General features: G+C 44.9%; 1 protein-coding gene across 1 annotated transcript; it reads left to right on the top strand.

Moving 5' to 3' along the window:
* The first annotated feature begins 2312 nt into the window (after positions 1 to 2312).
* Positions 2313 to 21538, top strand: LOC144608634 (uncharacterized). Its single transcript, XM_078426608.1, has 4 exons — positions 2313 to 2475; positions 15789 to 15969; positions 18007 to 18062; positions 21392 to 21538. The coding sequence occupies exons 1-4, from the start codon at positions 2313 to 2315 to the stop codon at positions 21484 to 21486; spliced, it is 495 nt and encodes a 164-aa protein (XP_078282734.1). The 3' UTR covers positions 21487 to 21538.
* The last annotated feature ends 314 nt before the right edge of the window (positions 21539 to 21852 follow it).

Here is a 21852-nt window from a genome sequence, read left to right as displayed (position 1 = left end):
AGCAATGAGCATCATAGAATAACAGAGCATGGAAACATGCCCTTTAGCCCAACTTGCCCTTGCTGACAGCTTACACCCCAGCGGTATGATCATTGACTTCTCTAACTTCAAGTGACCCTTGCTTTCCCTCTCTCTCCATCCCCTCCCCCTTTCCCAGTTCTCCAACGTCTGACTGTCTCCGACTACATTTTATCTCTGCTTTGTTGTTACCCTCTCCCTGCTAACAATGATCTATTCCACATCTTCCTTGATCTCCATCCCCAGTAGAGCATGGAAACAGGCCCTTCGGCACAACTTGCCCATGCTGACCAAGATTCCTATGAAATCTCCCCCCTCCCCCCCCCCCCCTCACCTTGAACCTGTGCCCTCGAGTTCTTGATTCCCAGCCTTTGCAATAGTCTGTGCATTCACCGTATCGATACCACTCATGATTTTCCACCTCTTTAAGACCACAAGAAATTATAGATGCTGAATCCTGAGCAAAGAACAAAATGCAGGAGGAACTCAGCGGGTCAGGGAGAATCAATGGAGGATAATGGATGGACCGGACTTCAATTGGAAGAAGAGTCCTCAAATGACATCTGTAAATTTCCCTCCACAGATACTGCCTGACCAGTTGAGTTCCTCCAACATTTTTTTTTTTGCTCTGTAAAATCACCTGAGTCTCCTACCCTCCGAGGAATAAAGTCCTAGCCTGCTCAACCTCTCCAGATTCAGGGACAGTTTCTTCCCAGCTGTTATCAGGCAACTGAACCATCCTACCACAACCAGAGAGCAGTCCTGAACTGCTATCTACCTCATTGGTGACCCTTGGACTATCTTTGAAATGACTTTCCCGGCTTTACCTTGCGCTAAACGTTATTCCCTTATCGTCTATCTGCACACTGTAAATGTCTCGATTGTAATCATGTATTATCATTCCGCTGTCTGGATAGAACTATACCGTCTGAAGAAGGGTCTTGACCCGAAACGTCACCCATTCCTTCTCTCCCGAGATGCTGCCCGACCTGCTGAGTTACTCCAGCATTTTGTGAATAGAACTATACCATGGTACGCATGACAATAAACTCAACTGAACTGACAATAAACTCAACTGAACTAAACTATGGCTCAGATTCTTGAGTCCTGGCAACATCCTCGTAAATCTGCGCATTCTTCCAGGCATTTTCTCAATAAGAGTATTTTGGTAATGAGGAACAGTCTGGAAAGATCAGAACCGTCCCCAGTCGACGCCTGACCGAATAACAAATGGAACTTTACTGCAAGTTTCAAGGGAGTTTGTTCCATTTTCATTCAGCCCGGAACCACCAGCTTGCCACGAGGGTTCTCGATCAGTAATGAGAGCAGAGACCTGTTGCCTCTCCTCCCTCAGTGTTTGCTGCAGACTGCACCAACAATACTTTGCACATTTTGAGAGTAGTGATCACATTCCAGCTCCTTAGATTTCAGAATTGTTATTACTCTATTATTGTTATTATTGCACTATTATAGTTTTTTTTTTAAATGTGTCGGTATGTGTGTGTGTGTGTGTGTGTGTGTGTGTGTGTGTGTGTGTGTGTGTGTGTGTGTGTGTGTGTGTGTGTGTGTGTGTGTGTGCATGTGTGTGTAAATATATATAAGAAAATAACTGCAGATGCTGGTACAAATCGAAGGTATTTATTCACAAAATGTTGGAGTAACTCAGCAGGTCAGGCAGCATCTCAGGAGAGAAGGAATGGGTGACGTTTCGGGTCGAGACCCTTCTTCAGCGAAGAAGGGTCTCGACCCGAAACGTCGCCCATTCCTTCTCTCCTGAGATGCTGCCTGACCTGCTGAGTTACTCCAGCAGTGTGTAAATATATACGATCTGTATATATGTGAGTGTGGGTACATACACACACACTGAACTTTTTTCTCTCCTTAATTACATTGTTTACAATCTACTATGTTTACATATTCTGTTGTGTTGCCGCAAGTCAGAGTTTCATTGTTCCATCTGGGACCTATGACAATAAAACACTCTTGACTCTCGAATTTCCAATGAGTGCAGTGGACAGTCCAAACTGGAGAACCCACTCTCTCTTACAGACTTCAGCTCATCGTCACAAATTGCCCGCATCACCTGGGTCACAAGAGAATTGGCAATCAGGAAACAGAGGTGGGGAAAAAAAAAAAGGCAGCAGCCTCAGCAAGGACATTGATATTCAAATGTCCTCAGATTTGAATATTCGTGGGGGAGGTTCTACCTGGACTCCCTTTAAAATACACAGGACTCACAGAACTAAAGCTATTACCAACACTTCTTGCTGCCTGAGAGCTCCCAGCACAGAGAAATGGCTTCAATTATTCTACCTGCGCTGCTCCTGGGCTTATTTCTTCAATGTGCACCAACCTATGCCCAGTTGAAGCCCTGCAAGGTAGTGAATGCTACGACAGGAGGTGACTTCAATATTACCATCAGTCCCAAGTACTACATGCCCTACACACATTACGCTGGTAAGTCAATGTTCAATCTCATTATGGGCACAACCCGTTCTTTTATACAGGCTTTAGCTTTAAGTTTACAGAATTGCTTTAAAATTATTTGAATCAGCACGGTTTCCGTTTAAGATCGTGAAATGTTGTTTGGAGTGTTTTGGGTTTGGTGGTAAAACCCACGTTGTTTTTGCATGAAGCTTTATTAATGTTTGGAAACTGAGGCGCAACAGGTTTGGTAACACAGCTTGTACATGTGGGGATGGATATATGGAGATCCCTTTCGGTTCTCTCCCCTGACTCTCAGTCTGAAGAAGGGTCTCGACCCGAACCGTCACCTATTCCTTTTCTCCAGAGTTGCTGCCTGACCCGCTGGGTAACTCCAGCTTTCTGTGTATCTCTTCTGGAGGTGGATACATCTCATCGAGAGATGCAGCAAACTCCAAAATTTGGTTCAGCCACAAACTTGTTACGTTATGCGCTGGGAGGGAACCTTCCCGGTATTTAAAAAATTGTGAGAATCGGATTTCAAACGATGCTTGGTGGCTGACTTCTTTGCCAGATGCCAAAGGTGGACCTGTCCTGGAGTGTAATCACACCAGCTAATCGTCCCATCCTTGCGTTGTACAGAGAGAGAGAGCACAGGAGGCTGTGGATATTTCATAGGTATTTAAATGTGCTGCAGTTTTGGTCACCTTCCTTTGTTCCTTCTGGTCTGTGCATTTAACCACACAGGAGTTGGGAGCTGTTCAGTCCCTAGTAGAGTGGGGAGGGGGCTTTGCTGATCAACAAACTTGTACATAAAAGGACACAGATTGCTGGAGTAACGCAGCGGGACAGGCAGCATCTCTGGGGAATATGCAGAGGCAACAGAACCCTTCTTCAGACCCGAAACATCGCCTATCCTTGTTCTCCAGAGATGCTGCCTGACTCGCTGAGTTACTCCAGCACTTTGTATCTTTTTCATTTTCGCAAAACAGCACCACCTGACAGTTCCTTGGATTCTTCCCGAGGTAGAAACGTTGCAATCTACCGACTGTGTGGTGGCAATGATTTTGTGATAAATGTGGAAGCAAAAAAAAAATCTCTAAAGGGTTTCGTGTGGCTTTCCCGCACCTCAGACCTGGTTCGATCCTGACCAAGTTGTGTCCATGTGGAATTTGAACAATTCCCCTGTGACTGCTCGGGTTTCACCCAGGTAGTTTAATCCCACCTCCTAAAGGTGGCCTTGCAGGTTAATTGTCCACTGTGAAACACCCCTTAATGGCAAAAAGAATCAAGGGGACGGAGGATAAACTAGTGGTAGAGATGCAGAAAGGAAAGGAGGCAATAGTATTGCTCTTCCGTGAGGCGATATGAACCTGATGAGCCGAATGGCCTCGTTCCCCCATCATTATAAGCATAGGATAAAAGTGAATCCATTAAATCCTGTGGCCAGGTAACAGTGCGTAATAGTGACTATATCACATTCAGACACAGAGCACAGCAAATTATCTCGGCAATGTTTTATCCCCTTCCCCAAACTCCAAACTGATTTCCAGGAAAGGAGTGAGAGAACAATTTTGGTCACCTCCTTTTGTTCCTTCCGATCTGTCCATTTACAGGAATTGGGAGTAGTTCAGTCTCCAGTAGAGGGAGGGGGCTTTGCTGATAAACATATCTGTACTTGAAACGACACAGAGTGCTGGAATAACTCAGCGGGTCAGGCAGCATCTCTGGAGAATATGGACAGGTGACATTTCGAGTCAGAACCCTTCTTCAGACCCCGAAACGTCACTTATCCATCCATGTTCTCCAGAGATGCTGCCTGACGTGCTGAGTTACTCCAGTACTTTGTGTCTTTCTTTTGCAAACTAGCACCTGTCAATTCCTTGTGTGTATATAAATGGGAACTCACTAGCTCGGACAGATTGGATTTTGCCGGCTTTATCTTGCACTAAATGTTATTCCCTTATCATGTATCTACACTCTGTAAATGGCTCAATTGTAATCATGTATTGTCTTTCAGCTGTGGATAGCACGCAATAAAAGCTTTTCGCTGTACCCTCTGTACATAGAAACATAGAAACATAGAAAATAGGTGCAGGAGTAGGCCATTCGGCCCTTCGAGCCTGCACCGCCATTCAATATGATCATGGCTGATCATTCAGCTCAGTAGCCTGTACCTGCCTTCTCTCCATAACCCCTGATCCCTTTAGCAAAAAGGGCCACATCTAACTCCCTCTTAAATATAGCCAATGAACTGGCCTCAACTACCTTCTGTGGCAGAGAATTCCACAGACTCACCACTCTCTGTGTGAAGAAATGTTTTCTCATCTCGGTCCTAAAAGACTTCCCCCTTATCCTTAAGCTGTGACCCCTGGTTCTGGACTCCCCCAACATCGGGAACAATCTTCCCGCATCTAGCCTCTCCAACCCCTTAAGAATTTTATATGTTTCTATAAGATCCCCCCTCAGTCTTCTAAATTCCAGCGAGTACAAGCCCAGTCTATCCAGTCTTTCCTCATATGTAAGTCCCGCCATCCCAGGGATCAATCTGCTGTACACGTGGCAATAAACTAAACTGTAAACTAGCAGATAGACACAAAATGTTGGAGTAACTCAGCGGGACAGGAAGATAGACATAAAATGCTGGAGTAACTCAGCGGGACAGGCAACATCGCTGGAGAGAAGGAATGGGAGACCGAAGAAGGGTCTTGACCCGAAGCGTCACCCATTCCAGTGCGGCCACGATGTGACCAGGGGCTGGTGGGGTTCCAGTTTCAATGGGTCACCCTTCACAGGTCAGCTTCAGAGTGCGATAACCATGGGTGGAGTAGGGAACTGGTCTAACAAGGGAGAGATCGACAGTATGGTTCACTGGAGTCAACAAATTCAGACTGTGTGAAGTCATGCAGGTGTAAGCCTGCAGGTTCTGCAAAAACACAAAGAACTTTAGCACAGGAGACGAGTCCAAAACACAATGCTTTCAGAGTGTGGACTTTGCCATGTAAAGGAATGATTCCGGTTTCAATATTTATTTCGCTATTTCAGTGTTACTTTCCGATTTTCTTCGTCTGCTAGTTTCCACCCACTGTGATAATCACCCACAGCTAATCCCTCGATTTATGACCAAGATAGGTTGTGGGAACATGTTTTGTTCAGCGCAAATTCATGAGACGAATATCCATCACCAGGGTATTACGGTATTAAAAGGCAATAAGCAAATAGCAGCTGGGTTGTTGGATACCCAGGTGGGACTGGTTAGTGAAATCAGATGACATGGGGGGGGGGGGGGGAACTTTTTTTCAATCTCTTACCTCGGCGGAGATGCGGCGGGTTTTTTTTGTTCCGTATCGTATCTCTATCCCCACTGCGGCCTAACATCATGGAGTTGGCGGCCTTTCCTGGAGACCGACCCAGCACTCCTATGCTAACTTTCATGTGGTTGTGTGTCTTGTTGCTTTTCACTTAGTATGGTTGTATGGTAAGTCAAATTTCACTGTACCTTAATACAGTGACAATAAACTGAACTTGAAACCTTGAAGACAGACACAAAATGCTGGAGTAACTCAGCGGGACGGGCAGCATCTCTGGATAGAAGGAATGGGTGACGTTTCGGTTTGAGACCCTTCTTCAGACTGAGCGTCCGGGGAAAGGGAAATGAGAGATATGGAAGGAGAAGGTGTGAAAACGAGGCATCAAAGGGGATGGATGTTCAAGGAACATGCAGAACGGATCATTGCCAGCTAGGGTAAGGTGACAATGAGGCGTACAATGTAAAGTTTAATCAGGAGGACAGTCAGACTGGTTGGAGAACTAGGATGGGGGAGGGATGGAGAGAGGGAAAGCAAGGGTTACTGGGCTGCACTGGTCTGGAGAGTATAAGCCTGTGTATTGTACAGTGTGTTGTATAGTGTACACTATATGGAGTGTGGGTTTGGAAGAATTAGTTGGGTGGGGCAAGTGCCACGATGCACAGTTTAATCAAGTCAAATTTATTTGGATAATGGATTACATAATTTAATTAAATTAGAGGAGGTGCCGCGGAGGCAGGTGATGCATCTGAAGTTAGCAGGAACTGCCAGAATCTAATGAGTCACAGTAGCCACATCAGTGGCACAAACAACATTGGCTCAGATGAGCTGAAGTCCTTGCTTGGACACTATGATGCAGCAAGGAGAGGAAGCGGCAGTAACGCCATTTAGATTAAGTACTGAAGTAGAACTGGTTTTAGTTTACTCCAGAGACACAATGCGGAAACTGGCCCTTTGGCCCACCGGGTCCGCACTGACCAGCAATCCCCACACCAGCACTATCCTACACACTAGAGATCATTTACAATCTTTACCAAAGCCAATTAACCTACAAACCTAGACACAAAATGCTGGAGGAACTCAGCGGGTCAGGCAGCATCTCGGGAGAGAAGGAATGGGTGACGTTTCGGGTCGAGACCCTTCTTCAGTCTGACAAGTGTGAGGTTCTTGTAAACTGGCTGGAGGAGAGGAGGAACTGTGGGAGGGGGGAGTAAAGTCATTGAGCTCTAGGGGAAGGGGGACATTTTAAGTTGGCGGACCCATGATGAATACAGCGGGGAGAGAGACAGTACCTCTGTATCTACCTAGCACAGTGGCACATCTGGTAAACCTGCTGATTCACAGCATCAGAGATCCTGGTTCAATCCTGACCTCTGGTGCTGTCTGTGTGGAGTTTGCAGGTTCTCCCTGTAACTGTGTGTGGGTTTCCTCTGGATGCCCCAATGTCCTCCCACATCCCAAAAACATGTGGGTTTGCAGGTTAATTGACCTGTGTGAAATTGCTCCGTTCTAAATGGCCGACCCCTTATTCTTAAACTGTGGCCCCTGGTTCTGGACTCCCCCAACATTGGGAACATGTTTCCTGCCTCTAACGTGTCCAACCCCTTAATAATCTTACACGTTTCGATAAGATCCCCTCTCATCCTTCTAAATTCCAGTGTATACAAGCCTAGTAGCTCCTGTCTTTCAACATATGACAGTCCCGCCATTCCGGGAATTAACCTAGTAAACCTAGGTTTCTCTTGCTTAAGTGTTGTCTTAGATTGTTGAAACACTTGGCATGATGGAGCACCTCAGTCCTGGCGAACATGAACAATCCAATCCCATCTTGCGAGTTACTCCAGCATTTTGTGTCTTCCTTTGGGCCGAGACCCTTCAGCTAAGAGCTAGAATCCAGGTGTTTTCATTGTCTACCTAACGACATTCCCTTAAGTTGGAGAGGAACTTAGAATGGGAACAGTTTAGTCTAGTTTATTGTCACGTGTACCGAGGTAGAGTGAAAAGCTTTTGTTGCTTGCTAACCAGTCAGTGGAAGGACAATGCATGATTACAATCGAATCATTCAGAGATCGAGAGATTTAAATGTGTGGAGCGATTGTAACATGTAATTGTAGATCTGTGGCCAGCATGCAAACAGTCGCCTGGGTTGGAGATCCAGTGATCTGAGTCCATGTGAAAACAATGACTTAGGATAAAGGAGGAAGTTCTGGCAATGGATTAGATCCAAATTGAAAGACAGAACTACTAAAGCTCTGGATTATTACCTGAGCTAGGTACAAAATTCTTTCCAGTAAATAAGATCCGAGAGTTAATTGTGCTGGATGTTGATCGTGGAGGAAGGAAAAGGTTTCATTTTGTGAGCAGTACTGGAGAACGTGGAGCTGTTCTCATGGGATGCCTTGACTTGAATCAGGCTGGGACGAGCGGCCAGTGAAGCAACTGGTCTACAAAGATATATGTCAAATAGTGGAGGCTGCGGCTTCTAATGAGGGGGGGAACTGGAAAGGATAAAAGTAAGGACACGTTAAGAAGAGTAGTGAAATGAGCAGTTTGTTTTTCACTTACAGAATAATGAAAGGCACAGAGAGAGTGGATGTGGAGAGGATGTTTCCACTGGTGGGAGAGTCTAGGACCAGAGGTCACAGACTCAGAATTAAAGGGTGCTCTTTTAGAAAGGAGGTGAGGAGGAACTTCTTTAGTCAGAGGGTAGTTAATCTGAGGAACTCATTGCCACAGAGGGCAGTGGAGGCCAAGTCAGTGGATATTTTTAAGGCAGAGGTAGACATTTTTTTTATTAGAATGGGTGTCAAGGGTTATGGGGAGGATGGCAGGAAAACAGGATTAGGAGACAGAGATCAGCCATGATTGAATGGTGGAGTAGATTCTACTCCCTGTACTTGAGAACTTGTGGGTGATGGTAACCAAAGTCTGTCAGGAAAGGACACAACATGCAAACATAGAGAGGAACAATTTTGCCCCAAAACTTCAAGAGTGTTTTATTGTCAAACTAGACCAAGTGGACCCGTTGGGCCCAAACCTCTCCTGCATTGGTGCAGCACCCCCCCTCTCTCTCTCCCTCCCTCCCCTCTCCCCCCTCCCCTCCCCTCTCCCCCTCCCCCCGCGTCCCTCCATCCCCCCTTACCACCTTCCCCTCCTTTCCATCCCCTTCAACCCCCCCCTTATCCTCCCTCCTCCCCCCCCCTCCCTCCAAACCCCTCCCTCCCTAGGAGATAGATTTAAACTTTTAAATGCAAACAACTTTAAAGATATAACACCGATTTCAATGAAACTTTTTCCATTAGCACCAAAGGGACGACGGTGAGTAAGGTGGGTCTAAAATTGTTGTGCTATCGTGTACCGTTTTGGCTGTAGTTCAGGAACAAACAAACAAAAGTTTTAGTATATAAATATCCCAGATGGAACAATGAAATCCTTACTTGCAGCAGCACAACAGATTGTAAACATAGTGCACTGTAAATAATATAATAAGCAAGAAAAAAAAGCTCGGTGTGTGTGCATAAACATAAATATATATACATTCTACAACTTCAACTTCATATATACAACTTCATCTGCTCATTTCCCTCCACAGATGCTGCTTGACCTGCTGAGTGACTCCAGCAGTTTGTTTTTTGAAAGATAAAAATGTAGATGAAAAAATAAAAGTAGAGTCAGATCTTTAAAAATGGAAGTAAGATGAAATGAAAGCTTATCATCCGAGTTTAGTTTAGTTTTGAGATACACCACGGAAACAGGCCCTTCGGCCCACCGAGACCGCACAGACCAGCGGTCCCCGCACATTAACACTATCCTACACACACTGGGGACAATATACACATATACCGAGCCAATTTACCAACAAACCTGTGCGTCTTTGGAGTGTGGGAGGAAAACGAGTATCTGAGAAAACCTATGCAGTCACGGGGAGAACGTACAAACTCTGTACAGACAGCACCCGTAGTCGGGATCGAACCCGGGTCTCTGGCGCTGCAAGCACTGTAAGCCACCGCCCAAGCATTTGCAAAGCATTGGTAGCAAGATGAGAGAATTAATGGCAAAGAAAAGAAATGACCATAATGATTGATTAACTATTACATATTCTTTGTCTTTCTTTACTCAAATTTACCCAGAGAATTTTCCCCATTCTCGGGCTCTGTTTTTGGCAAAGTTTTAAATGTTTCCTTTGATTATTTTTCTTTTCAAGATTCCTTAAAACTTTCATCAACATTTTAAACAAATGACAGGAGACAAGAATTGGCTGATGTTTAAAGAATTCATTCATTAGTTTACAGCAAATATATTTCCCGATAGGGTGCAAAAATGGTCCAACCATTGTCATTCTGGATGTTGAGGGAATTGAGGGAAGTGGGGCTAGTGCAGGAAAGTGGTGTTGGGAAAGGAATGGCAGTCAGTTGTAGGGGAAAGCACAAAGTGCTGGAGTAACTCAACGGGTCAGGCAGCATCTGTGGAGGGACAAGGTCTGGCAAGCGAAAGGGGAAATGCAGGTGTGGAGAGGTCAATTAGTAGGTGGGTGGAATTCATGATAAAGGCTGTCGGTGAAAACAGACAAAAGAGTGATCAAGTGTTGGCTGTGTTGGGGATTACATGGGCAATAAAGACCTACATCGCTATAGTAACTTTTGTGAACCGAAGATAATATCAAAGTACTCAGAAACTTACACTCAGAAACATCGGTGTAAACAGACGTGGCTTGTGAAGTCTACGTGTGGATGTGAAAAGCCAGGATAATCAGTAGAAAGAATTAAACTTAATGAGGGGTTTCACACTGAAGGGTTTGCCACACTGCTTGGGTGGCATTTGGATTCGAGGGAACCATCCCATCACCAACTGACCCACCATTTACCTCATTGGTGACCCTCAAATTATCTTTAATCGGACTTCACTGGACTTTATCTTGCAATAAACGTCATTCCCTTTCTCCTGCATCTGTATACTGTGGACTGTTTGATTGTAATCGTGTATAGTCTTTCCGTTGACTGGATAGCACGCAATAAAAAGGCTTTACACTGTACCTCGGTACACGTGACAATGATCAACTAAACTGAAATCTGAAGTAGGGTCTCGACCCAAAACGTCATCCAATCCTTCTCACCAGAGATGCTGTCTGACCCGCTGAGTTACTCCAGCATTTTGTGCCTATCTTAAACTAAACTAAACTTGACTGAGGCTTTTCTGGGTCGATGCTCAATGTGGAAACTAAACAGAAGTTATTTATACAGAAAACAGAGAAGGAATGTTTATAGTACAGGTGATAGATTGGAGAGGAATATCAGAAGAGGAAAGGGTACAAATATTCAAGGACAAGTGTTCAAAGCAAAGACGTGTGGGAGCTGGAATTTTAAAAGAGGTTCAGAGATATCCCTAATTTACATTTTACCTCAGATAGACACAAAATGTTGGAGTAACTCAGTGGGACAGGCAGCATCTCTGGAGAGAAGGAATGGGTGACGTTTTGGGTCGAGACCCTACTTCAGACTTTTTACCTTATTACCTCAGTTGGAAAATATAAGGGTCAGTCTTCAACATGACTGTCTTTGTTCTTAGACAATAGACAATAGACAATAGACAATAGGTGCAGGAGTAGGCCATTCAGCCCTTCGAGCCAGCACCGCCATTCAATGCGATCATGGCTGATCACTCTCAATCAGTACCCCGTTCCTGCCTTCTCCCCATACCCCCTCACTCCGCTATCCTTAAGAGCTCTATCCAGCTCTCTCTTGAAAGCATCCAACGAACTGGCCTCCACTGCCCTCTGAGGCAGAGAATTCCACACCTTCACCACTCTCTGACTGAAAAAGTTCTTCCTCATCTCCGTTCTAAATGGCCTACCCCTTATTCTCAAACTGTGGCCCCTTGTTCTGGACTCCCCCAACATTGGGAACATGTTATCTGCCTCTAATGTGTCCAATCCCCTAATTATCTTATATGTTTCAATAAGATCCCCCCTCATCCTTCTAAATTCCAGTGTATACAAGCCCAATCGCTCCAGCCTTTCAACATACGACAGTCCCGCCATTCCGGGAATTAACCTAGTGAACCTACGCTGCACGCCCTCCATAGCAAGAACATCCTTCCTCAAATTTGGAGACCAAAACTGCACACAGTACTCCAGGTGCGGTCTCACCAGGGCCCGGTACAACTGTAGAAGGACCTCTTTGCTCCTATACTCAACTCCTCTTGTTACGAAGGCCAACATTCCATTGGCTTTCTTCACTGCCTGCTGAACCTGCATGCTTCCTTTCATTGACTGATGCACTAGGACACCCAGATCTCGTTGAACTCCCCCTCCTCCTAACTTGACACCATTCAGATAATAATCTGCCTTTCTATTCTTACTTCCAAAGTGAATAACCTCACACTTATCTACATTAAACTGCATCTGCCATGTATCCGCCCACTCACACAACCTGTCCAAGTCACCCTGCAGCCTTATTGCATCTTCCTCACAATTCACACTACCCCCCAACTTAGTATCATCTGCAAATTTGCTAATGGTACTTTTAATCCCTTCGTCTAAGTCATTAATGTATATCGTAAATAGCTGGGGTCCCAGCACCGAACCTTGCGGTACCCCACTGGTCACTGCCTGCCATTCCGAAAGCATGATTTCCCCTTCGTAAATCCATGCTGACTCGGAATGATCCCGTTACTGCTATCCAAATGCTCAGCAATTTCGTCTTTTATAATTGACTCCAGCATCTTCCCCACCACTGATGTCAGACTAACTGGTCTATAATTACCCGTTTTCTCTCTCCCTCCTTTCTTAAAAAGTGGGATAACATTTGCTATCCTCCAATCCACAGGAACTGATCCTGAATCTATAGAACATTGAAAAATGATCTCCAATGCTTCCACTATTTCTAGAGCCACCTCCTTAAGTACTCTGGGATGCAGACCATCAGGCCCTGGGGATTTATCAGCCTTCAGTCCCATCAGTCTACCCAAAACCATTTCCTGCCTAATGTGGATTTCCTTCAGTTCCTCCATCACCCTAGGTTCTCCGGCCCCTAGAACATTTGGGAGATTGTGTGTATCTTCCTCAGTGAAGACAGATCCAAAGTAACGGTTTAACTCGTCTGCCATTTCTTTGTTCCCCATAATAAATTCCCCTGCTTCTGTCTTCAAGGGACCCACATTTGCCTTGACTATTTTTTTCCTCTTCACGTACCTAAAAAAACTTTTGCTATCCTCCTTTATATTATTGGCTAGTTTACCCTCGTACCTCATCTTTTCTCCCCGTATTGCCTTTTTAGTTAACTTTTGTTGCTCTTTAAAAGAGTCCCAATCCTCTGTCTTCCCACTCTTCTTTGCTATGTTATACTTCCTCTCCTTAATTTTTATGCTGTCCCTGACTTCCCTTGTCAGCCACAGGTGTCTCTTACTCCCCTTAGAGTCTTTCCACCTCTTTGGAATAAATTGATCCTGCAGCCTCTGCATTATTCCCAGGAATACCTGCCATTGCTGTTCTACCGTCTTCCCTGCTAGGGCCTCCTTCCAATCAATTTTGGCCAGCTCCCGCCTCATGCCTCTGTAATCCCCTTTGCTATACTGTAATACCGACACTTCCGATTTTCCCTTCTGCCTTTCCATTTGCAGAGTAAAACTTATCATGTTGTGATCACTGCCTCCTAATGGCTCTTTTACCTCTAGTCCCCTTATCAGATCAGGATCATTACACAACACTAAATCCAGAATTGCCTTCTCCCTGGTAGGCTCCAGTACAAGCTGTTCTAAGAATCCATCTCGAAGGCACTCTACAAACTCTCTTTCCTGGGGTCCATTTCCAACCTGATTTTCCCAGTCTACCTGCATGTTGAAATCTCCCATAACCACCGTAGCATTACATTTTTGACACGCCAATTTTATCTCCTGATTCAACTTGCACCCTATGTCGAGGCTACTGTTTGGGGGCCTATATCTGAATTAATATTGAACAAATCAATGATCTATTTTAATTTAGATTCACAGAGACATACAGCGTGAAAATAGGCCCCTTTGGCCCAACATGCCCACCACCAACCGTCTGCACTCGACCCACCTGCCTGCATTTGGTCCAGAACCCTCCAAACCTGTCCTAACCATGTACCTGTCTAAATGTTTCTTAAACGTTGCAATAGTCCCTGCCTCAACTACCTCCTCCGGCAGCTTGTTCCATACATCCACCACCCTTTGTGTAAAGAAATTTGCACTCCGCTTCCTATTAAATCTTTTCCCCCCTCACCTTAAACATACTGTATGTCCTCTGGTTCTTTATAATCTTTGAGACTCTGACAATCCTTTGGAGCGGCATGGTGGCACAGCAGTAGAATTGATGCTTTACAGCTCCAGAGACCCGAGTTTGATCCTGACTACGGGTGCTGTCTGTATGGAGTTTGTACGTTTGTTCCGTGACCCTAAGTGGGTTTTCCCCAGGTGCTCCGGTTTCCTCCCACACCCCAAAGACGTGCAGGTTTGTAGGCTAATTGGTTTCAGTAAAATTGCCCCTAGTGTATAGGATAGTGTTAGTGTATCACTGGTTGGCGTGGACTGAGAAAGCCCATGCAGTCGCAGGGAGAACGTGCAAACTCCACACAGGCAGGTTAGGGTCCAACCAAGGTTAGGATCGAGCCGGGGTCTCTGGCACAGTGAGGCAGCAGCTCCACTCGCTACGTCACCATGTTGTCCAAACTTCGTAGCTAATCTGCTTGTGGGACCTGCATTCAAGACTCAAAATGTTCCCATGGATATCCCACTCAAAGACCCAAAGAGAGTCTGTGCTTGGTCGGATTTGGTATTCAGCTCGCTGGAAATGTAATCTAATGTTTAAGTGTTTTTATTTAAAGACAGCGGTGACTTCAAATTGGAAGTGTTTGTGTTGAAAATAGAAGGGGAATTTCATCCATCAACTAGTTAACTTAAAGTCGAAAATCAGCCATCCTAACCCTTTCCCCTGTACAAAATGGGCAGGCCTGGATGTGGAGAGGATGCACCCACTCATGGGAGAGTCTAGGACTAGAGGCCACAGCTTCAGAATAAATGGACATACCTTTAGAAAGATGAGGTGGAATTTCTTTAATCAGAGAGTGGTGAATCTTTGGAATTCATTTCCACAGAAGGCTGTGGAGGCCAAGTCAATGGATATTTTTAAGGCGGAGATTGATAAATTCTTAATTGGTACGGTTTCCAGGGGTGTTGGGAAGCAGGAGAATGGGGTTAGGAAGAAGGGGTGGATCAGCCATGATCTACCCCTCACCGAATCTCACAACCTTTTGTCACATTTTCATCTCTGGTATAGAGACGAAGGTATAGGAGCTTGAAAACTTGTAACATCCAGGTTCTGGAGCAGTTTCATCCCTACAACCATCAGGACATTAAACACTACAACTTCCAAACAAGCTCCTCTGGGCATTGCTTTGGTCTTTACACTATTGTTGTTTATTTGTTTGGTAGGGGTGTGTGTGTGTTTATATATGTGTGTACATAGTGTGTGTATATATATAGTGTGTGTATATATATATATATATATATATATATATATATATATATATGTACATATATATGTGTATATATATGTGTGTGTGTGTGTGTGTGTGTGTGTATGCACAAATCTCTATGTCATCAATCTCATTATCTCAATGTATAAATATATATATATATGTATCTGTATACATGTGTGTGCATGTATATACATGCACACACAAGTATACAGATACATATATATATACATTTATACATTGAGATAATGAGATTGATGACATAAAGATGTGTGCATACGCACATACACACACATATACATACGCTATGTGTGTGTGTACTATGTATTGAACTTGTATTGTTTTGTTTGGTCATTACAGAGTAATATGTTTACATATCTGCTGTGCTGCTGGAAGACAGAATTTCATTGTTTCATTGTTCCATTTCAAGACACGTGACAATAAAGCTCCCTTGACCCTCGATTCTTAATTAACATTGAAGCGCTTCTACTCCACAGCCTTGCACCCATGTGCGAAATATTAACTTTTCTTTTCACTTTCCCAGTTAACGTTTCGGGATTTGGAGTGAACGCAACGATTACACTGTCCGCTCACTTCGACGGATTAGCTGTGGGGAATTGGACGAACGGTTCAACAACTTGTGATGGAATCGAGGGGGTGAGGAGCATGTATACAACTGAAGAATGGGTTTCACCTATGAACATCACCGCTTATGTTAACATCAGGTATTGCCTAATATCATCTTGCAACGCACTGCCACGGACGGTGGCCGAGTCAAATACATTAGAGGCATCTAGTTTAGTTTAGTTTCAGAGATACAGCGCGGAAACAGGCCCTTCGGTCCACCGAGTCTGTGCCGACCAGCGATCCCCGCACACTAACGCTACCCGATGCACACTAGGGACAATTTACACTTATACCAAGCCATTTAGCCTACAAACCTGTACGTCTTTGGAGTGTGGGAGGAAACCGGAGATCTAGGAGAAAACACACGTGGTCACGGGGAGAATGGGCAAACACCTTACAGACAGCACCCAGAGTCAGGATCGAACCCGGGTCTCTGGCGCTGTAAGGCAGCAACTCTAGCGTTGCTCCACCGTGACACCCCACTTAAGAGGCCTTTGAATTGGATATGCAGGGAAGTTCAGTGAAGTTTATTGTCACATGTACCAAGGTACACTGAAAAGATTTTTGTTACGTGATAACCTGTCAGCGGAAAGACAGTAAATGATTACAATCGAGCCATTTACAGTGTGTCAGATAAGGGAATAATGTTTAGTGCATGGTAAAGCCAGCAAAGTCTGATTAAAGATAGTCCGAGGGTCCCAATAAGGTAGTTGGTAGTTCCGGACTACTCTCTAGTTGTGGCAGAATGATTCAGTTGCCTGATAACAGCTGGGAAGAAACTGTCCCTGAATCTGGAGGTGTGCATTTTCACACTTCTGGACCTTTTGCCCGATGGGAGAGGGGAGAAGAGGGAGTGGCCGGGGTACGGCTCAATTATGCCGCTGGCCTTGCCGAGGCAGAGTGAGGTATAAATGGAATCGATAGAAGGGATATGGATCGCATGCAGGCAGTGGAGATAAGCCTCACTAGGTATCATGTTCAGAATGGACATTGAGGGCCGAAGGTCCTGTTCATGTGCTGTACTGTTCTGTGCACTGTGTTCTATATTCTTATGTTGTTTCCTCTTGACATGCATTGAATCACTGAATGTTTCTGATCAGTAATTAGCCTTTGCAAGTAACTCGCCATGTATACATAAATATGTAGAGCAAGTTGGGATATTCAGCCCACAGCAGCTGTAAGGTTTGTACAACCTTCTCTGCAAACTACCTCCAATGACAGGCATGAAACCTCATCAATGTCTCTGCAAAAGTGTAGAAGAAGTTGGACATTGAATACAAGAACAAACTACCAGCCAGAATAGAGTGATAGCATCGAGACATACAGTGTGGAAACAGTCTCATAACCAAACCTGCCCACGCTGTCCAACATGTCCCATCTACACTAGTCCCATCTGCGTTTGGCCCATATCCCCTCTAAACCTATCCTGCGTTTGGCCCATATCCCCTCTAAACCTAACCTGCATTTGGCACATATCCCTCTAAACCTATCCTGCGTTTGGCCCATATCCCCTCTAAACCCTATCCTGCCCATGCACCTGTCTAATTGCTTCTTAAATGCTGGGACAGTCCCAGCCTCAACTACCCCCTCCGGCAGCTCATTCCATACATGCACCACCCTTTGTGTAAAAAGGTTACCCCTTGGGTTCCTATTAAATCTTCCCCCCCCCCCCCCCCCCCCCTCCCTCCCACATGTCCTCTAGTTTGCAATTCCCTTCATAAGTTCATAAGTGATAGGAGCAGAATTAGGCCATTCGGCCCATCAAGTCTACTCCGTCATTCAATCGTGGCTGATCTATCTTTCCCTCTCAACTCCATTATCCTGCCTTCTCCCCATAACCCCTGACACCCGTACTAATCAAGTATCTATCAATCTCTGCCTTACAAATATCCAATGAATTCCATAGATTCACCACCCTCTGACTAACAAAATTCCTCCCCACTGTTCCAAAGGAATGTCCTTTTATTCTGAGACAATGACCTCCGGTCCCAGACCTTCCCACTAGTGGATATATCCTCATCACATATACATTGACCAGCTTAATGATATACAATATTTTCTCTCGCAGTGAGACCAAAACTAATGCAATTGTGAGAAAGGACTTCTAACATGAATGTGTTTCTATTTGTGTCCAGGGCATTTGTGAGCTTCGTGAATGGAACCTATGTAAAGATCATGCCCCTCAAACAAAGTAGGATTTATTTTCATTTTCACTATAAAGTAATTGAGAGTTATAGTATGATAAAGAATGTTTTATTTTTATTTTAACTGCACTTGCTTTCGTTATTTTTAAGTGATTATAAAATTATAGAAATTATCAGTTTCTCCTGTTCTGCTGCTCTGGGCAAAAAACTCGGGCAGTAAATGCCTTTCCTTTCCTGTCCCACGATCAGAGGAACGACGCTTTGCTAAAGGTTCCATTATATGGAGCAGACAATGATTGATTTATTGATTGATTGAGAGATACAGCGTGGAAACAGGCCCTTCGGCCCAACAAGTTCATGCCGACCATCGATCACCCGTTCACATGACTTCTATGTTATCCTGTATGTAGGTTAATTGGCTGGGCAAATGTAAAAATTGTCCCTAGTGTGTGTAGGTTAGTGTAGGTTAGTGTTAATGGGCGGGGAACGCTGGGGATCGCTGGGCGGCGCAGCCCCAGTGGGCCGAAGGGCCTGTTTCCGCGCTGTATCTCTAAATCTAAATCCCACTTCCAGCACACTTAGGGCAATTTAAAGGAGCCAATCAACCTACAAAACCTCACGTCATTGGGATGTGAGGGGGAGACTGGAGCACCCAGAGGAAACCCACGTGGTCACGAGGAGAACGTGCAGACTCCTAACACGTTGAGCGATACAGCGCGGAAACGTGCCCGTTGAGTCCACACCGATCATTGATCACCCCAAGCGAGCACTATCCTACACACATGGGGCAATTTACACATTTTCTAACCAAATCCAATTAGCCTACAGCTTGACCCACTGAGGTTCTCCAGCACTTTATGGCTATCTTCGGTGTTAGCAGTTCATTCCTACACATTTTAAAGTAGTACAAGTTCTCAAATCTTAATTTGGTGATTATGGTCAATTTGATGAGGGTTTGTTAATCAATTACTTCATTTATTATAACTTCTTTAGCATTTCTGTACCATTGAGCCTGAATAATCACAAACTGAAAGTTCAGGCTCTTCAGCGTGGAAGCCAGGTGATTATTGGTATGCCAGCCACAGAAGCAGGCCTACAATCGCATATTACAATCGCTCCGCACTCTCCTCTAGACTGCAAATGGCTCGATCGTGATCATGTATTGTCTTTCCACTGACTGGATAGAACACAACGCACAACAAAAGCTTGTCACTGCCCCAGGCAGTAATTCTTGATTAGTACGGGTCTCATTATTGATGGGGAGAAGGCATGAGAAAGGGGTTAGTGGGGAGAGATAGATCAGCCATGATTGAATGGCAGAGTAGACTTGATGGGCCGAATGGCCTAATTCTGCTCCTATCACTTATGAATTTATGAACGTATAAGTCCTTCCTTTTCCATCGCATCTCACATGGGTCAGAGGAACCTAACAGTCGACTTGGACAACAATCTTCTTAAAAGTGTGGCAATTGTCCCGGCCACTTGACCCTGGACAAAGGGGCCCACACAGTCACCACAATGGAGTTCAGTTTGGGCAAGATCTTCAGACCTTACTTTAAGATACAGCACGGAAACAGACCCTTCGGCCTGCCGAGTCCACATCGACCAGCGATCACTCCTAACACTATCCTACACACTCGGGACAACTTACAATTTACAATTTTTACCAAAGCCAGTTATCCTACAATCCTTTCATGGATCTGTGGTTCAATAAGCAGCATGTTTGCTTGTTCAATTCACAGCTACACAATTCCAACCTAGCAGACAAATCACTGGATGTGTGCACATTGATAGATCTGCAACTGAGGAACTCTTTAAGGTTGAATTTCTTGTCATGTTTATATCTATATATATATATATATATTTTGGGCAAGGTAAAAGCAATTCTATATTTGAAATGCATTCAAAGTAAAATGTTTATGTGACAATGTGTTGACTTTACACAGCGAGCACTATGGCCATGCACATGAATTCTAGCACTTCAATGGGTAAGATCACAGCAAGTGCTAGTACCTTCATGCCATTGTATGTTTTTCTGGAGCCTCTGCTCTTTGTTACACTCCAAGAAGTGATGTTACCAACTGATCTCCCGGTGGCCGAGCACTTCAACTCCCCCTCCCATTCCCAGTCTGACCTTTCTGTCATGGGCCTCCTCCAGTGCCATAGTGAGGCCCACCGGAAATTGGAGGAACAGCACCTCATATTTCGTCTGGGCAGTTTGCAGCCCAGTGGTATGAACATTGACTTCTCAAACTTTAGATAGATCCTCTGTCTCTCTCTTCCCCTCCCCCTTCCCAGATCTCCCTCTATCCTCCTGTCTCCACCTATATCCTTCCTTTGTCCCGCCCCCCTGACATCAGTCTGAAGAAGGGTCTCGACCGGAAACGTCACCCATTCCTTCTCTCCTGAGATGCTGCCTGACCTGCTGAGTTACTCCAGCATTTTGTGAATAAATACCTTTGATTTGTACCAGCAACTGCAGTTATTTTCTTATATTACAAATGATTGTCTTCAGTCTGAAGAAGGGTCTCGACCCGACACGTCACCCATTCCTTCTCTCCAGAGATACTGCCTGTCCCGCTGAGTTACTCCAGCTTTCTGTGTCCCTCTTCGATTTAAACCAGCACCTGCAGTTCCTTCCAACACAGCTTACTACCATCAGCCCAACTCCAAAAGCTGGGACTAACTGCTGAACACCTCCCCTCAGTCCGCCTTGGCCTACGCGATCTCCCGGTTGCCAAACACTTTAACTCCCCCTCCCATTCCCATACTGATTTTTCTGTCCTGGATCTCTACACTGTCAGAGTGAGGTCCGATGCAAATTGGAGGAACAGCACCTCCTATTTCGCTTGAGTATGAATATTGATTTTCTAACTTCAAGTAATCCTTGCCTTCCGCCTCTCTGCAGTTCCTTGTGTCTCCATGCATAGTTTCTTGCTATGACATTGAAGGAGACCTTTCAGCCCATCAAGTCCCCTGGGTCCTCACTGAGCAACGATTGCCCTGTGCACTAACACTATCCTGCATACTAGGGCCAATTTTACATTTATTTACCAAAGCCAATTAACTTACAAACCTGTACGTCTTTGCTGCGTGAGAGGAAACTGGAGCACCCAGAGAAGACCCACACGGTCACAGGGAGAACGTACGAACTCTGCACAGATAGCACCCATAGTCAGGATCGAACCCGGGTCTCTGGCGCTGTGAGGCAGCAACTCTACCGCTGTGCCACCGTCCCGCCCACAACCCAAGGGACTCCGAGTTTGAATTTACCATCATGCTTGCATATATTGCGGTCAATAGGACAATGCCATATTTGAAATGTATTCAAACTAAAAAAAAATCATCAAATAACAAATCGTTTTGTCTTTCACAGCTACAACTGAAAGCTCGGCACCGGGCATGAGCTCCAAGCCACTGCAAGCGTTTGTCTGTGTGCTCCTGCTCCTAGTCACAGTGCCAGGATTATAAACAGAATTAAAAAGATGTCTCTCAACCAACCTATTCCACAAACACCTCTCTAATGACCTCTGAGCTTTCCTCTCATGGTGCAGCATCAAATATTGTCGTCAAAAATGGGACCACCTCAGATCTTTCCTTAATTTTCACTCTTTCAGTGAATTTGATCGAAATCATCCAATTCGATTACCTCATCCATTCCACTTTCTTTGTCGTTTCTATAGCAGGAGCCCTATGTTTTCATAAACTGAATATTTAACCTCTTCAGCATGGAGGCAAAATCAGATAGCCTTCTGCATTGCTGATTATCTGTGGAAAATGGTGATCTTTTCCCATTGCTGTACACATGAGGTTGCATGACCAACAAACCATCCACGA

The sequence above is a fragment of the Rhinoraja longicauda genome, chromosome 32 (genome assembly GCF_053455715.1).
Source record: "Rhinoraja longicauda isolate Sanriku21f chromosome 32, sRhiLon1.1, whole genome shotgun sequence".
Taxonomy (NCBI): domain Eukaryota; kingdom Metazoa; phylum Chordata; class Chondrichthyes; order Rajiformes; family Arhynchobatidae; genus Rhinoraja; species Rhinoraja longicauda.
The sequence above is the reverse complement of the archived record's forward strand: the minus strand, read 5'-3'. Positions and strand labels throughout refer to the sequence as shown.

Bases quoted from the DNA above. Each gene is read 5' to 3' on its own strand.
- LOC144608634 (XM_078426608.1), top strand. From the start codon at position 2,313: ATGGCTTCAATTATTCTACCTGCGCTGCTCCTGGGCTTATTTCTTCAA. The intron at 2,476-15,788 runs GTAAGTCAATGT...TCACTTTCCCAG, and splicing joins GCCCTACACACATTACGCTG to TTAACGTTTCGGGATTTGGA. The intron at 18,063-21,391 runs GTAGGATTTATT...TGTCTTTCACAG, and splicing joins GATCATGCCCCTCAAACAAA to CTACAACTGAAAGCTCGGCA.